Consider the following 17,515-nt stretch of genomic DNA (forward strand, 5'->3'; position numbering starts at 1 on the left):
TTCTAAGAAAATATAGACTCCTGCTTCTCAAATACCTATTTCTAAACCATCTTAAAAATAAAAAGTCAGTTCTAGAATTGTGCCAGGGATTACCACTAAATTCACCTGTGATTTTGTGACTCTTCTCTTTTTCCGTTTTAGAAAATCAGGGTAACATCTATCCTTCTTTAGTGTTACAGCACCTCTCCTATGGCCCATAATTCTCCAAGATTAACAGTAATTTACATCTGCTGCTGCTGAAGATAATGGGAAGATAGCCTAAAGCCCCATGATTTCAGTACAGTGTGGCTAATGCTCTTATCAGGTGTGTAGAGTATATAATAGGAGCAAAAAGGAGAGGTCTACATATGCTGCTTTGAGCTCTGCAAGGTAAAGAGCAGTGTTTGAGAGGCTGCTGGGAGGCAGGAATGTAAGAACGAATTATTTGGAAGGGAGACCAGCTTCCATTTGCTGGCGATCAACTCAGGCGTAAATAAAGGGGCCCCCACTCGTAAATCAGGTTGGCTCATTCGGAAACATTAGGTGTTCTGAAAATTTTTCACTCTTTCTGAAGGTGAAGCTGCCTATTTCCATACCTGTTTGGGTATCAGATTTCTGAAGCCAGGGCCAAGAGTCAGTATTCCAAGCAGTGCCCCCAGGTACCTCACATGGCACAACAACCAGGCTCAGGTCAGGAGGCAGGGAAACAAGAACTGGTGGTAATTGGGGACAGTGACTTGCAGAGGGTGTACCCTCACCCCAACAGGGCACTTGGTGCCTCTTCACTGCTGTGCCCACCTCTGCCCTTAGGATCCCAATCAGCTGATACGGGCCAGTGCCCTCCGTGTCCTCTCTAGCATCCGTGTGCCCATCATAGTACCCATCATGATGCTGGCCATCAAGGAAGCTGCCTCGGACATGTCACCCTACGTGCGGAAAACAGCTGCCCATGCAATCCCTAAACTCTACAGGTATGCCACAGCCCCTGCCGTTCATTCCTGGGGATTGGTTTTCAAGCCCCCATCCCACTCCTGGCCTCACCTGAAGTCCCGCAGACAGCCCCTCTTTTTACCCTTCAGGTGATTTAAGGCAGTTTGGAGAGGTGACCCAGATGGAGGACAATGGAGATGGGGGTCCCACCTCTTTATGAATAATCAGGGGCTGGGGTGCAGGAGGCTTGGGCAGGTATTGGAAAGGCTGGCAGTGGGGGTACAAATTCTCCTTGACAATTTCTCCCTAAGTCTGGACTCTGACCAGAAGGACCAGCTGATAGAGGTCATTGAGAAGCTTCTGGCCGACAAAACCACGGTGCGTATTTTGGGCACACAGGGATGGAAGAAGGGAAGGTACGGGTCAGGGGCCCATCTGCCTCTCCCGTTCACCCTCTTGCTTCTGCCCGTCCCCCAGCTGGTGGCTGGCAGCGTGGTGATGGCCTTTGAGGAGGTGTGCCCGGAGCGCATCGACTTGATTCACAAGAACTACCGGAAACTTTGTAACCTGCTCATCGACGTGGAGGAATGGGGCCAGGTGGTCATCATCAGCATGCTTACCCGCTATGCACGCACGCAGTTCCTGAGCCCCAACCAGAACGTGAGTGGACCCAGGCGGGGTGAGCGGGACCGTTGTCCAGGGGAGGCTCCCACTGGCTGGCCTGTCTGTCTGTCCCTCCAGGAGTCCCTGCTAGAGGAGAACCCCGAGAAAGCCTTCTACGGCTCGGAGGAGGACGAGGTCAAGGGCCCAGGGCCAGAGGAGGCTGCTGCCACTGCGCTGCCCGCCCGAAAGCCCTACGTCATGGACCCGGACCACCGGCTGCTGCTGCGCAACACAAAGCCTCTGCTGCAGAGCCGCAGCGCTGCCGTGGTCATGGCGGTGGCGCAGCTTTACTTCCACCTGGCGCCCAAGGCTGAGGTGGGCGTCATCGCCAAAGCGCTCGTGCGCCTGCTGCGCAGCCACAGGTGCGCACCTCCTCGCCCCGGCACGGATATGGCCCGCCCACACCCCTGGCCCGGCCCGCCCCCCGGCACGGCCCCGCCCCCAGGCCCTCCTAGGTGACTCAGGCCAGATCTAGCCCATCACGACCCACTGCCCCGTACCTACTCCACCTGCTCCTGCACTGGCTCCAGTCTGGCCCTCCTCCTCCTGGACCAGGATTCCTGCTCCTACTCTCCCTGCTATTCGGCCCACCTTTCTTATCCCCACCCACTGCCCCTTGCCCCAGGGGGGAGCACCAGTGACCTCTGACCCCTCTCTTCGTCTCTTCTCAGTGAGGTGCAGTATGTGGTGCTCCAGAATGTGGCCACTATGTCCATCAAGCGCCGGGTGAGCACGCGACCAAGGCCTGTTCTCACCCTCTGAGGGGCGGCTGCTGGGGGCGCCAGGGCGCTGTGGGGGGTGGGACCTGGGGAAAACAGAGACGGTGGAATGCCAGGCTGCGTGGGACCAGGCCAGAGCCTGAGGAAGAGGAGACCCTAAATGCAAGCCGAGGAGGAAGGCCTGGATCCTGAAGGGCTGCTGAGAGGGGAAAGCTCAGTGAAGGGAGACCTGGTCAGATCTGAGAGGGAAGAGTTGAGGAGTGGAGGACAGTGATGAGGCAGGAAGGATTGTGGGCTCTGGGTCAGGAAAGGATGGGCTCTGGGTCAGGAAAGGATGGGCCCTGGGTCAGGAGAGGTGGGCCTTCTGGAAGAAGGGCAGGCCTGGGGCTGCTGTTGAGTTCTGGGGTCTGTCTCTTTTGTGCCAGGGTATGTTTGAGCCCTACCTGAAGAGCTTCTACATCAGGTCCACTGACCCCACCCAGATCAAGATCCTGAAGGTGAGTAATGGACAAACGTATGTGAGGCTTTTCTGGCCCTTCTTCACCCCCACATGCCCATTTTCATAATTCACAGTGGCCACACGTGGTGCCTATTTCCGGGGGCACTGAGCCCATGGCTGCCTCAGCCAGATCTGTTTGTTCAAGCAAGCAAGCTAATGAGAATTGGGGAGATGGGGAAAGGAATTGCCCTCTGCCTGGTACCTGTTGTACACCTGCCACTCTTCACATATGAGTTCACTTGATTTTCTTAATAACCCCATGAAATGTACACTACCTCCATTTTATGAAAATGTAGACACGGGGGTAAGGTAGCCAACCCTGCTGACTCCAAAGCTTATGCTTTTCTCACTGCAGTCTTCTGCCTCCCACCCAGTGCTACCACCCCATGCCCCTCAAGCTTTTGTGCAAACATACACCCACAGAAAGAGTGGCAGGAGCCCTTACCTCCACTCCACCCCTGCTCCACCTCCACATTCCTGAGTGGTCTTTGTTCAGCAACAGTTTGTTCTCTTAACCCTTTCTGAGCACCTACTGTGTATCCTCACTTTGCTAGATTCAGGGGGAGAAGACAGAGAGAGCAAAAATAACCAGGGACCCTGTTCTTGTGGAGCTTATGATCTAGTTGGGGGAAGGAAGAAACATTAAGCAGCTAATCACAAAATGAAAGTAAAATTCCATTTGTGTAATATGGTAGGGAAAAAGTACAGAAAGCCATATAAGCATCAAATAGGGGAACATGATCTAGTCTAGGGGTGGGGTGTCAGGGAAGTTTTCCCCAAGGAAAACTTGAGCTGGGGCCTGAGAAATGAATGTGAATTATCTAGGTAAATACAGATAGGAGTGGAAAGGACTGCTCCACACAGAGAGAACAGCATATGCAAAGGCCCTGGGGCATAGAGGGCAAGGAGGAGAGTGGTGGGAGATGAAGCTGAAGAGGCAGACAGCATTCAGGCCATTCAGGAACTTACAGACTGCGGTAAGGATTTTAGTCTTTATCCTAAAAGCAATAGGAAGCATTAAGTTTTTAATGGGAATGGGAAGTGATGTGGTCATGTTGTAAGCATGCTCTGTCAGGGAATCCGTTAAGAGGCAAACTCCTACATTTTGGACAAACTTCATGATCTGTCAGCTCCCTCGTCAGTCCAAGGATGATGCAGCTGTCCTGAGGATTGTTTTCTGGTCTGTGAAGTGTGTTTTGGTCTGAAAGGTTATGAAAGCACAGGAAGCCCACTAACTACCTTGCCCATTTTCTATCTTCTCCACCCCTCCCCACAGCTGGAAGTGCTCACCAACCTGGCCAATGAGACCAACATCCCTACTGTCCTACGGGAATTCCAGGTACAGACCAAGGGCAGCTCCCAGCCAGAGAAGCCCAGGAGAGGTGCCATTCAGATCCTTGTTCTAGTGAGAATCGCCCTGGTGGTCAGACCTGATCGTGAGAGTCCGAAACTGGAGATCATGTTATCTTAGGTCACTCTTCCAATGCCTTCTGGTGGCTTTGGGCTGGGAAATCACTTGCAGGGGGACTGGGCAAGGTAGTTTCTACTTCCTTCCCAGGGTTTAGTCTCTGGCATGATGAGTCTTTGAGTAAGGAGTCACAACCTGCCTGAAGGTTACCCTCTAGCCTGTGGAGTCACTGGCTGCCTGGGGGTCACTCTCTGTTGTGTGTCCCACAGACGTACATTCGCAGCATGGACAAAGACTTTGTGGCAGCCACAATCCAGGCCATTGGGCGCTGTGCAACTAACATAGGCCGAGTTCGTGACACCTGTCTCAATGGGCTGGTGCAGCTGCTATCCAACCGTGATGGTCAGTGTTTGTCTAAGTGTCCAGCCTTATGGTCAGTGGGTGTCTGTCTGCATGTCTGACTCTGATGGCCAGTGGGTACCCACCTATCTGTCTAAGCACAATGTGTGTCCATCAGCCTGTCTGTCTTGATTAGTATCCAGGTGTTTCTGCCCCTTTGAGGGCCACTAAAGAAGTACAGGGATCTGAGGAGGGTCTGGGGTATTGCAGGTGTGTCGCTCTGCCTGTGTATGGCCACCTGTTGCCCAGAGGTCCACATACTCATTCCCATTCCACAGAGCTCGTGGTTGCAGAGTCAGTGGTCGTCATTAAGAAGCTGCTGCAGATGCAGCCAGCACAGCACGGGGAGATCATCAAACACTTGGCAAAGCTCACAGACAACATCCAGGTGAGGGAGCAGCCCCATGTTCCCCTCCTCACGCCAATGTCATCCTGCTTATCACTTTAACAACCTGTAATTAAATACTCCAGCCTTATCAAAATCAACGTCCAAACTTTCCACATTGGTCCGGAAAGGTCTTCAGGTAGAAGGAGGGGAAAGACTGGATTGTGTGACCTTGGCCTTGTTGCCAGAATTCACCTTCCCTTAGTGATCCCTTGATGAGCTCCACAGCCTTTACTACCACTCCCATTTTTGCTCTTTAAAGCTCTGGCCAGGGGTGGCTGATTGACAAATCCTGTGTTTTTCTGCTGCACTGCTGAGTTAAAACATTCCAGCAAAGAAGATTCAGGAAGAATGACATGGCAGCAAAACAGTGAGGGTTCAGTGAATCCAGAAAATTAGTCTTTTAAACCCTGGCCAACTTTGGGGCTTGAAGGCTCTGCTCAGGGTAATGAAACCCCAGGGGAGAGGGGAGGTCCTGCCCAGGAGAGGGCCACCTTTTAATTTCTCTCCCACTGTCCCCCACTCCCATTTCCACAGAACCCCACAATACAGTGGGCCAGCACAGATAGGAGGGCTGATTCCCTGGTGATCCATGTTCCTACTCCCATTCCCACATCTCCCCCAGTCCTCTCCTCGCACTCCCACACCCACAGGTGCCCATGGCCCGAGCCAGCATCCTGTGGCTCATTGGCGAGTACTGTGAGCACGTCCCCAGGATTGCACCTGACGTCCTGAGAAAAATGGCCAAGTCCTTCACAGCAGAGGAGGATATCGTCAAACTGCAGGTCATCAACTTGGCGGCCAAGCTCTATCTGACCAACTCTAAGCAGGTAAAGTTTGAGATATGCCACCCAAATTCTCTGGTCCCAGGAACTCTGCCTCAGCAGTATTCTGTGGGCCCTCACCAGGCAGGCCTCAGCTGGAGTACCTCTTTCTGAAGAGGGCAATCAAGGGTGGGTGGCTGGTCTTCCAGGTAAGCAGTGTTACTAAGTATCTGCAGCTGTTCTGGGGACCCAAGGGCCTGGTAGGGCTGATGGCCACTGCTGAAGAGTCTCTCCTGTGGAACCATGAGCTCCAGTCTGCCAGTGGGAATGTTCCTTTCTGCCCCTTTGGGAGGGGCCCGCAGTGACATGCTTTGATGGGAGAACATGAAATCGGGAAGATGTGGTCCATGCTTCCTCCCCAGGCTTGGCGATGTTTGGCCAGTCTGTGCTGGTGATAAGGGCAGGTGAGTCTCTGTTTGGGTTTGTGTGGTCCATTGTCATTCCCAAGGTGATAGCATGAGAGGAACCATAGCTAAGGGTAGAACTTAGGTGGAACATCAGCGTATTAAAAGGCTCTTGGGTGTCCATGATCCTCTGAGTTGCCCCCAGGAGATTTTCCTAACAATGTAATGTGCAGAGCTTTTCAAGGTATTGGGGGCACCAGGCACCCTAACAGTGCTCACACTCACTGCCCCACTCAGTGAAACAAGGCAGGGATCGGCAAACTACAGCCCAAGGGTCAAATCTGACCTGCTGCCTCTTTTTGTAAATGTGGTTTTATTGGAACACAGTCACCCTCATTCACTTATGTACCGTCTTTGGCGGCTCCTGTGCTATAACGGCAGAGGTGAATAGTCCGTATTTACCCTCTGGCTCTTTACAGGAAAAGTTTGCCAACCCCTGACACAAAGCATCTGGGCAGGTGGCCGGGGTCTGCAGCAGAGCTACATCCTGAGGTTGTTGCGTATCTGCCAGGGGTATAGTTCTCTTCATCTTGGGTTGGGGCCACCCCCATGCCAGCAGGTAGGCAGTGAGGGGAAGGGGCAGCACCTAGTGCACCTTAACTGGTCAAGTCACTTAGTGACTCTGCTCTCCTCTGTCAAATGGGGGTGTAATTCCTACCTCAAAGGAGCCCTGGGGGTGCAGTGGTTAAGCACATGGTTGCTAACCAAAAGGTTGGCAGTTCGAACCCACCAGTAGCTCCGTGGGAGAAAGATGTGGCAGTCTGCTTCCGTAAAGATGACAGCCTTGGAAACCCCACAGGGCAGTTCTACTGCGTCCTGTAGGGTTACTATGAGTCGGAATTGACTTGACGCAGTAAGTTTGGTCTGGGAATACCTAACTCTCAGAAGGGCTATGCGGATTAAATGAGATAGTGTGAAGCACCCAGCACAGTGCTCAACACTAGAAGGCACTCAGTAAATGACACCTGCTACCACTGTCATTTTGTTTAAGGCCTGGCAGGTTAGACTAGGCCAGCCCAAGGGCAGGAATTGAGATTTTGGGTCCTGGAATGTGGCTGCCGTGACCAAAGACTGTGAACCCTGCATGACCTCAGCAAACCCTGTACAATGCAGTTTACTCTGATCTCATTAGAACCCTCTAGGAGGGAGGGTCATGAGCTCCGAGTCCTCTGGGCTGCTCAGAGTGTATCATGTGGTCAGTTGGCTATGAGGGCAGCCTCTGCTAAGGGGTCCCTGCTGTTCCCCCTCTCTATTTTTGTCATCCGGTTTCCCTGGGTGATAGGACCTGAAAACTGTGAGGTCTAGCAGAATATTCCAGACCTTCGCTTACCATGACAACCCACGGTAGAGGGGCTGGCCCAGCCTGGGTAGGTAGGGTAGGAGCAGGGCCTGGAGCAGCAGGGACCACAAACCTGAGGAAGAGCAGAGTCCAGGGCCAAGAGGGCAGCCTCTTTTGCTGACCCAAGGCAGTTGTCCAAGTGGGGTCAGGAGTCTGGGCCAGAGAGATGAGAAGATGTGTTGGAGTCTGGAGCAACGGCAGGGTGAGGAGGGAAACCTGTGTAGAGGCAGCCAGTCACAAGGAAGGAGGGCCTGCAAACTGTGAGGTCTAGAAGCCCTGCTTGGGGGTGTTCGCTAAATGATCTGGGTCAGAGCCCTCCTGTTCCCCCCCCAACCACTCCTGACTTACCTCTTCTTGTCCCCTCAGACCAAACTGCTGACCCAGTATGTCCTGAGCCTGGCCAAGTACGACCAGAACTATGATATCCGTGACCGAGCTCGCTTCACCCGGCAGCTCATAGTCCCTTCAGAGCAGGGTGGAGCCCTCAGCCGCCATGCCAAGAAGCTCTTCCTGGCGCCCAAGCCAGCCCCGGTCTTGGAGTCATCCTTCAAAGGTGGGAGCTGAAATCAAGGGTAACCTTCCTGTGAGGCCCCCAGCCGCAGACCCTGGCCTTAGCCAGGCACCAGACTTCTGGGAAAATGCTGGCCCAACCCTCTGGCCCACCTCTTTGGCCCCTCCTGCAGTAATCAGGGCTCACTCTTATCCACCCACAAGTACCACGAACATCATCTCACCTGAGCCTGCCTCTTGGGCACAGTGGGCTCCTGGCTCCTCTCCTCTCTGGCTCCCTCTTTGATGCCCTCGATGATCAGGCACTGACCATCAGGTGTTGCCATCAAATCAGATCTGACTCATGGCAGTCCCACAGGTGCAGAGCAGAACTGTGCTCCATAGGGTTTCAATGGCTGATTTTTCAGAAGTAGATTCTCAGGCCTTTCTTCTGAGGCACCTTAGTGTGGACTCAAACCTCCAGTCTTTTAGTTAGCAGCAAGCATGTTAACTGTTTGCACCATCCAGGGACTCCAGTCAGACACTAGGCCTGAACATGTGTATAAAGATTTTTAAATACTGAGGACTCAGGAACGCAGGAACTGAAACAACATACAGAGGAGAGGTGTGTATTTGTAAAAGTCCTGAGAACGCAGTTCCCAGCACTACATGGGCTGGGTCCCTGGAGGTCAACCCAAACCCTAGCCCAGCCTCTGCTCACCTCTGCTCTCCTGCTTGGCCCTTAAAGGCTCCTTTCCCCTGACAAGGGCGCTGAGAGGACTCAGAGAGGAAGGCCCTCCAGCTGGCTCTCTGAACTCCAAGAACTGAAGCCTGGAACCGATGCAGGAAAGCCATCTCCTCCACATAGCTTAGTTCCCCTGGACCTCAAGAATAGGGAGTTTTTTTTTTTTTTTTTGAGGTGAAAATATGCACAACAAAACATATACCAGTTCATTTCTCCACATATCATTCAGTGACGTTGATTACATTCTTCAAGTTGTACAACCATTCTCACTATCAGGAGTTGATGTTAAGGGATGGGGCAGATTGAAAAATCTCCCAGGAAAAAGAACAGTCCTTTTCTCCCTCCCCTGACACCGTCACTGCTCATGGGTCTCTGTGCCATGGGTCTTGTGTACTACATGGCAGTTCTCTGACCCTGAATCCTGCTACTCCATTCTACTGCCCCCTTCCCAGACATGCCCGTTCCCCTGGACCCAGCCTGGCCAGCCTTGAGGTAGTTGTAGCTGCCATCCTCACCTCCCTCTCTAGGCCTCCTCCCTGGATCTGGCTGCAGGGTGGCACGCAGTCCCCACTGCCCAGGTAGAGAAGACCAGACTCAGGCTCCACCTGCTTATCAGGGAGAGCCAGAGCAGATGGGCCCAGAGTCACTCTGCCCTCCCCTCCAGTCCCACCTGCCCCCGCTCCTCAGGCCCTGCTGTGGTCAGGCCTGACAACCTTTCTTACAGCATGTGGGCCTGAAGGTGAGTCAGGGTAGAAGAGCCATTAGGGGACACATCCATCCCTTTCTCCTACTCAGCCAGGAAGTCTCAACCAGAATTGCCCCTGGCCCCACCTAGGAAACAATTCCCAGGGCATGTCCTCACCGCCACTACTGGCCTGACCTCTAACCTTGTCCTCAGACCGGGATCACTTCCAGCTGGGCTCACTGTCCCACCTGCTTAATGCCAAGGCCACCGGCTACCAGGAGCTCCCAGACTGGCCAGAGGAAGCACCAGACCCGTCTGTGCGCAATGTGGAGGTCAGCAGGGGTGAGGGTTGAACTGCGTGCTTGTGGAGTGGGGGTGGGCAGTGGTAGGGAGCCCTGGCAGTGCCAGCACAGCCCTCACACCCCACAGCTCTCCTGACACCCTCCCCACACACAGGAAGAAGACTTCTCTCTTATTGAGACCCACATGGGCCTGTTGGGCGAATACACTGAGGTCCCCCTCTGTGTGCTGTGTGCCCCCTCTGTGTGCTGTGTGCCCCCTCTGTGTGCAGTGCATGCCTCCCTGCCCTTCCCCTCGTGGGCTGTGTCCTGGGCCCTTCCTTGTGGTTTGGTGTTGCCCCCTCTGTAAGTGGCATCCCTCCCCCTCTGTTGTCAAAGCCTCTTTGCTCTTCCCCCATTATTCCTTTTGGGGGACAGGTAGGGCCCCAACAAGAGGTGGGTGAAGGGGAAGAAGGCTCTGCTCTTGCCTTCCCCTTTTCCAGTCATTGTGAAATGACCTTCTCACCCTACCCCCCACCTCCAGGTTCCTGAATGGACCAAGTGCTCAAATCGGGAGAAAAGAAAGGAGAAGGAGAAGCCCTTCTATTCAGACTCCGAAGGGGAGTCAGGGCCCACGGAGTCAGCAGACAGCAGTGAGGAGATGGGCAGAGCTGGGGCCTCTGTGCCCTGCTGTGTGTGTTCCTGGTTGACTGTACTGGAGATGTGTGTGTGTGTGTGTGTGTCTGTGCATGTGCTTATGTGGTTGAATGTTCAAGGGGGTATGCACCCGCTTGGGAGCTTGTGTGACCGTGTGTGCACACACGCATGAACACACATGCCCATGTATCTGAGGGGAGTGCATATACTAAGTGTGTGTGTTTGTGCAGATCTTACCCATGTGACTCTGTCTGTGTCCCAGTGGGTTTCCACTGACATCTGGGGGTAGGGGCAGGTGAGAGGGGTTTGAGGCTTTAGTGCTGAGTCTGAAGCTGGGGACTCAGAGCACCTGCTCGGGACCTGAGGAAACCTGCAGACAAGGTAGGGAGGCCTGACCCATTTCCTCCCCAGACCCCGAGTCGGACAGTGAATCAGACAGTAAGAGCAGCAGTGAGAGCAGCTCTGGGGATTCCAGCAGTGAGTCGGACGATGAGGATGAGGAGAAGGGGAGGAGCAGCGAGAGGTAAGAGGGGAGCTGGCACACGCCTGGTGGGACTCAGGGGTCTTCCCTGGAGAAGAACAGCTGGCACCTGGCCTTAGCCAGTCTCCCAAGAACCCTGAGCCTTATTATGAGCCAGTGGGGTCCTTGCAGAACCAGGGGTCAGCTCACTGGTCGCTGCTTTGGCTGGCTGCAGGAGGTCTCTGAAGCCAAGCCTGCCGTTCCCCAGGAGCTGTGTAGAGAAAGAAATGGGCCTGGGATAGAGCTGGCACAGGCTTGTTTAGAGCTGTCACTTGAGCCCCACTTCCTCCTCTAGTGAGCAGAGTGAGGAGGAAGGCAAGAGGAAGAAGATGAAAAAGAGGAAAACGGTTGCAGAGGGACACAGAGAAGGCTCGTCCTCAGATGAGGGCAGCGATTCTAGCAGCAGCTCTTCAGAGTCTGAGGTGACATCAGAGTCTGAGGAGGAGCAGGTGGAATCTACCTCCTGGAGGAGAAAAACAGTGAGAGCCTTGGGGCAGAGAGGGGGTGGGCTCGTGGGCCAGGGCCCTCCCTGCCCTCTGGGTAGATCGAGACACCTCCCACCATCACCCCTACCAACAACCACTGTATCATCTACCCAACTCAGAACAGGCAAGGGTACTCCCTTCCCAAACCCCATCCCATTGTTCTCTTTCAGCCTCCAAGCAGCAAAAGTGCCCCTGCAGCCAAGGAGATCTCTCTGCTTGATCTAGAGGACTGTGAGTCTGTGTGGTAGATGGGGTGGGGTGAGGAGGCCATGGGGAGAGTGACTGAGGAGGGTCCATGGGGGATCTGGATTAGTTTCCTTGGGTGTTGGGAGGAGCAGACAGAACAGTTCTTCAGGCCTGAGAGGACGGCAGGGTGACCTCACTGGTTCTGAGGTTGGGGGACAGGAGGAGTAGCTGCTGGGAGCCTCCAGGCTGCTGCACTGTCCATGGTGCTGAACTATCAGCTTCTCGTGTCTGGGTTCCCTGTTCAACTCGAGCCAACTCCACTTTGCCTATTCCTCGGTATAACCAGTACCAGTTGCTGTTCAGTCAGCTGAGACTCATGGAACTCGGTATTTATCAGAGAACTCTGCTCCATAGGGTTTACAATGACTGATTTTTCAGAAGTAGATTGCCAGACCTTTCTTTCAAGGCACCTCTTGGTAGACTCAAACCTGCAAAATTTTGGTTAGCAGCTGAGCGCATTGTTTGTACCACCCAGGGACTCCATTCCTCATTAGAACCTTCCTCACCTCCTCCCACAGTCACCCCTCCCAGTGTCCAGGCTGTGTCTCCCCCCACAATTGTATCCACCAGTCTGGCCACTGACCTGGAGGGCCTGACACTCACAGACTCCTCCCTGGTGCCCTCGGTAAGTGGGATGAGGACGGGACTGGGCTGGGACAGGGGCATATGTCTGTTCTGTAGCTAAGGTTTGGGTTTAGTGGGGATGGGGGCTGTGATGGAAGGGATAGCTTTGAGTTCCAGTTGCTGGGTGGCTCTAGGTGGGGACTGGGACAGGCTCTCTCCTTCTTGCCTGTTTCCACACTTCTCTCCTCCTCCCCTCTAGCTGCTGAGCCCCGTGCCAGGTGTTGGGAGGCAGGAACTGCTGCACCGGGTGGCTGGCGAGGGACTGGCTGTGGAATATGCCTTCAGCCGCCAGCCCTTCCCTGGGGACCCCCACATGGTGTCTGTCCACATCCACTTCTCCAACAGCTCTGAAAACCCCATCAAGGGCCTGCGTGTGGGCACCCCCAAACTGCCTGCTGGCATCAGCATCCAGGAGTTTCCTGAAATTGGTTCGGAAGGGCTTTAGACAGGGTGGAAGAGGAGGCTCTGGGCAGACTCAGTTTTTCTGTGGGTGCTGATGCCCTCCCTGTGCCAGGCCAGGGACCAGACTGGGGGGAACAGATGGCATCTAACATGATCCATGCCCTAGTAGACAAGACAGACTAGGAAACAAGCAATCCCAAATCAGGGCAGAAGGTGCTTAGGCAGAAGATGTGGACCTTGGTTGTTTCAGGACTGATGTGAGTGGGGGAAGGGTATAGGTTGGGGGAGGGTGTTTATATTTCAGGAGGAAACTAGGAACAGCCTCCAGGGACCAGGAAGCCAGAATTCCATAGAGGGGTGATTGGGAGAATGGGGCTAGACTGAATTCCAGACCTATCAGGTGATGGTGTCTCCCCGCTGAGGCCCCCTTTCCCTGCCTCCCACCACTACAGAGTCCCTGGCACCTGGAGAATCAACCACTGCTGTAATGGGCATTAATTTCTGTGACTCAACACAGGCAGCCAACTTCCAGCTGTGGTATATATCTAACTCATGCTGAGGGTGGGAGGTGGGCTGGGAAGAGGCGGAGTTAAAATGAACGAGCGCTGGGGGTGGTGATAGGTGGGGGATACATCATGATCTGGGGGGCCTGGAAGTCCCAGGCCTTCCTTCACTCTTCTCCTGCGTCTAGATAAAGTGGGAAGTAGGGGGAGAGATGCTGGCTTCACTTCCTCTCCTTGTTTCTTCCGCCTTTGCCAGCACCCAAACCCGACAGTTCTACGTCTCCATTCAGCCACCTGTAGGGGAGCTGATGGCGCCTGTGTTCATGAGTGAGAATGAGTTCAAGAAGGAACAGGGTGAGTGCTCCATGGGGATGAGCAGTGGGGAGGCTCAGTGCCACCCACTGGTGTTCATTAAGCTCCACTACACAGCTATGCTGGAGGTACTTCAGCTTCTCCAGACACAGGGAGGCCTGGTGGTTTGTGGCCCCAGCAAGGACTTCCCAGAGGCCGGAATGCTTCAGTGAGGTTTTGGAGAGAGCTGGGACTCAGGCAGGAAGGAAAGACTAGGCCAGCCTCCCAGCTCGGGGATCAACACAAGCAAAGGCGTGGTGGCGCTGGTGAAAGTTTACAGGAAGAGAGGAGGAGAACAGTTTGATTTGGGGCATAGCAGCCCCTAGCACAGGGGAGTATTGAGGACAAGCTGAAAATAATATGTTTGGTCTAGTTCCTGGAAGCTTTGAATGCCATGGTCAAGGCTTTCAGCCTAGCATTTCAGAGCCGGAGGGGGTCCTACAGGTTATTAGGTCCAATCTTCTCCTTAGATGAGAAAGCTGAGGCCTAAAGAGGAACTGTGACTGCAGACTTCATTTTCTTGGCAGTGAAGGAGTCACTGGAGATTTTGGAGTGAGGGCTAGGAGGCAGGTTCAGATGTCTGCTTCAGAAAAAGGAATCCAGCAACACCCAGAGCTAGCATTGGAATGGGGAGAGCCTGCAGCAGGAAAAAGAGGCAGCCCAGTGTAAATGGGAGAAACATTGGGCTTCATAAGTCCTGACTTTAACTTCTGAACCTGCCATTCACTTGGGGTATGACCTTGGACTAAATTTCTGCCACTCGGTGTCTTGGTTACTTAGTACTGCAGTGACGGAACTACCACAGTGGGTAGCTTTAAAGAACAGAAGCTTTTTTTCTTACAGTCCTAGAGGCTAAAAATCCAAATCAGAGTCACAGCCATGTCAATTCCTTCCTTTGTCAGTAGCCCCAGGCATTCCCTGGTTCTTTAGCATTCTTTGGCTTATAGATGATCCTCATATGATGTCTTATCTTCCCCCGTGTGTGTGTGTCTGTGTCTATTCTAGTGTTTTTATAACTCAGAAGTGATTAGGTTTAGGGCCCACCTTACACTGGTATGACTTCATTAACATAAAAGAAAATCCAAACAAGATCACATCCACAGGCACAAGGGCAAGGAATTCAATACATATTTTTTGGGGGGGGAGGGACACAATTCAATCCGTAACACTAGGTTATGGATTGCAGTAGCTCGGATGAGATGGTGAGGATCTAGATTCGAGCCATGGCAAAGGGAATGAAGTGATGAGCCCCTGTAGACATGAGGCCTCTTAGATGACTGACAGTCATGAAAAGAGGGAAGCCATGGGAAATTACCGTAAGAGGAGGGGAGAGAGATAGGTATGTTAACTCTAGAATTTCTGCCTTAGATGGTAGAGAAGATGGTGATGCCTTTCACCTAGACTACAGGTCAGCAAGATTTTTCTGTAATGGGCCTTTAAGTAAATATTTTAGGCTTTGAGATCCATACGGTCAGTCACAACTACTCAATTCTGCTGTTGTAGCCCCAAAGCAGCCATAGAGGATATATAAATGAATGAGGTTGTTCCAATAAAACTTATTATGGACTCTGAAATTTGAATTTCATGTGATGTTTACATATTATGAAATACTAGTATCTTGATTTTTTTCAGTCCTTCAAAAATGTAAAAAACATTGGACCATACAGGTGGTAGCTGGATTTGGCCTGAGGGCTATAATTTGCCAACCCCTGACCTAGAATAAAGAAGAACAGGTTGGGCAAGGGAGAAAGGAAGATCAGAATTAGTTTTGGATAAGCTGATTTCGAAATGCAGTTGGGAAATTGAGGAGGCGGTATCTAGTTTGTGATTGAAAATGTGGATTTGTGCCCAGGCAACACTTCTAGGCTGGAGTCATGAGTGTAGAGGTGGTAACTGAAGCTGTGAGTGTGAGTGAGATCACTCTGGGAGAGAGATGGCTGGGAAGATAAGAAGGCTAAGAACAGAACCTGGAGGAAATTCTGCATTCCTGGGAGAAAATGGAGGGGGAGGGGTAAGAAGAAGAGTAAAGTGAAGGGTAGGAGGAGAACCAAGAGAGCTGACAAGACAAGAGAGTGCCTTGGGGTGATCTGCAGGCCAGGATGACCAAAGACCTTCAGGTTCACCCTACAGGGAGCCACTGCCAACATTAGGGAGAACAGGCTTTTGTCAAGGTGGGACAGAGGCCAGTTGCAGTGGGCTGAGGGAGGCAAGGGCTTGAGGAAATGGAGTGCTCTTTGGAGGACTTTGACCACGAATGAGGAGAGACAGGGCATTGATGTGATGAAGGATCTCACTTCTGGAGAGGAATTTTTTAGAAATGGAAAGACTCGAAAATGGAGAGACTAAAGGTACCGGAGCAAGAAAATGTTACTTGTCGGGAATGGAGCGTACAGAAGATACAGGAGGGATGTGTCAGTTCTCAAAAGGAGGGATGGAATGGGGGAAGCGGTGGAGGAGGGGAGAGGCTGAAAAGAAGGCTGTGAGTGGGCAGGAGGGTGGACAAAGAGCTCAGGCCCATGACCTAGACTTTGTGGTTGGAAGAGGGCGCGTCAATCCTGTAAAATGAGGGTTGCAGGGATGCTATGAGGGCCTGGGGACTTACAAAGTTGCTGCTGGGAGTCTCCTGTGGGGGCTTCATGGAACTACTGGGCTCTGGCCTGTCTCCCCAAGGACCAGAGCTTTGGCCAGGAGTCCAGCATCCACCAGTGACCTTTGTGAGGGCTCTCAATATCTAGCAGCTGGGAGGGGGTCAAACCTAAGAAAGACCACAGGGTGTGGGGTCCAGAGTGTGGGAAACCTCTAAGAACTGGCTAGCCACTGAGTCCCCAGATATCTGACAGTGGGGAAGCCCAGATCAATCTTTGATCAACAACATGGATAGAGCCCTGGGTTTGATGGCATGGGGTAGGGAGGGTGACAAAGGCTTCCTGAGGGAGGACCAGGTCTGAAAGGGAAGTACCCCCTCCCCAAGACCAATGAGGGAGATTCAGAGCTGCCCTGAGGAGAGCCCAGTGTGAGGAGAATCTGGTGAGAGTGTTCAGGGAGCAGACCCAGGGGCCAGCCTCAGTCCCCACCTCGGCCTCTGCCCTTATCATGACCTCTGCCCCCAGGAAAGCTGACGGGCATGAATGAAATCACAGAGAAGCTCACACTGCCGGACACCTGTCGGAATGACCATATTGTGGTACAGAAAGTGACTACCACTGCCAACCTGGGTCGTGTCCCTTGTGGGACATCTGATGAGTACAGGTACTAGGCCACCAGTAGAGGGGAAGAGATGGGCTCTTGGGAGGGGCTAGTTTGAAGGTGGGGCCCTATACCCTACGGCTGAGCCCCTTTTTCTACCCCCACCTCAGGTTTGCAGGGAAGACGTTGACCAGCGGGAGCCTAGTCCTGCTGACCCTGGATGCCCGGCCAGCTGGGGCTGCACAGCTGACTGTCAACAGTGAGAAGATGGTGATCGGCACCATGCTGGTCAAAGATGTGGTACAGGCTCTGACCCAGTGACTCCTAAAAGCTGTGACCTCCTCTTTGGCCCCCACCTGCCCCTCCCCCATGATATCTGGATTGTCAGCTCCCCTCTCTCTCTCCCCCATCTATCTCCTCTTTCCCGATAGCATCCAGGCGGGCCTCTCCCTCTAGGCTTACCAGGCTACACACCCCATTCCCTCCCCATGGGTTCTTAAATGGCCTGGGCGGAGGGAGATTGCAGCTGCTCCTCAGTCCTCCCAGCTTTCTGTAGCTGTTTATGTAGCAGAGTCTCAATAAAATGTTTTCTCCCTAAACGCTGGCTCCACTTTCTTTCCTTTGGGTTCCATCTAAGGTAGTTGTTGGGGGTGGGGTTGAGGTGTAAAAAGTGACTGAGGTTGACCCCTGTGAACGAACGTTACTGACCTTCCGGGGGGGCTGGGATGGACTCTCAGGGGTGACTGGTTGGACCCCTTGAAGTGACCAACTCCTAGCCTCCAAGCATCTCTGTGG

General features: G+C 53.1%; 1 protein-coding gene across 2 annotated transcripts in view; it reads left to right on the forward strand.

Moving 5' to 3' along the window:
- AP3B2 (adaptor related protein complex 3 subunit beta 2) overlaps positions 1-17,310 on the forward strand; it is a 29,127-nt gene extending 11,817 nt beyond the window's left edge. The window contains exons 5-26 of one of the 2 annotated variants that reach the window (XM_049852507.1): positions 790-950; positions 1,221-1,287; positions 1,387-1,569; positions 1,651-1,934; positions 2,244-2,298; positions 2,717-2,788; positions 4,067-4,129; positions 4,468-4,600; positions 4,876-4,985; positions 5,636-5,812; positions 7,916-8,102; positions 9,682-9,800; positions 10,291-10,399; positions 10,815-10,926; positions 11,219-11,402; positions 11,579-11,639; positions 12,173-12,279; positions 12,478-12,706; positions 13,133-13,217; positions 13,440-13,537; positions 16,645-16,783; positions 16,891-17,310. In XM_049852507.1, coding sequence (XP_049708464.1) covers positions 790-950; positions 1,221-1,287; positions 1,387-1,569; positions 1,651-1,934; positions 2,244-2,298; positions 2,717-2,788; positions 4,067-4,129; positions 4,468-4,600; positions 4,876-4,985; positions 5,636-5,812; positions 7,916-8,102; positions 9,682-9,800; positions 10,291-10,399; positions 10,815-10,926; positions 11,219-11,402; positions 11,579-11,639; positions 12,173-12,279; positions 12,478-12,706; positions 13,133-13,217; positions 13,440-13,537; positions 16,645-16,783; positions 16,891-17,041 — 2,886 coding nt within the window. In that variant the 3' untranslated portion in view covers positions 17,042-17,310. Of the gene's footprint in view, positions 1-789; positions 951-1,220; positions 1,288-1,386; positions 1,570-1,650; positions 1,935-2,243; positions 2,299-2,716; positions 2,789-4,066; positions 4,130-4,467; positions 4,601-4,875; positions 4,986-5,635; positions 5,813-7,915; positions 8,103-9,681; positions 9,801-10,290; positions 10,400-10,814; positions 10,927-11,218; positions 11,403-11,578; positions 11,640-12,172; positions 12,280-12,477; positions 12,707-13,132; positions 13,218-13,439; positions 13,538-16,644; positions 16,784-16,890 lie in introns of those variants that run through there. The other variant, XM_049852509.1, reaches the window with a different exon arrangement.
- Positions 17,311-17,515: the final 205 nt, after the last annotated feature.

The sequence above is a fragment of the Elephas maximus genome, chromosome 13 (assembly GCF_024166365.1).
Source record: "Elephas maximus indicus isolate mEleMax1 chromosome 13, mEleMax1 primary haplotype, whole genome shotgun sequence".
Classification (NCBI taxonomy): Eukaryota; Metazoa; Chordata; class Mammalia; order Proboscidea; family Elephantidae; genus Elephas; species Elephas maximus.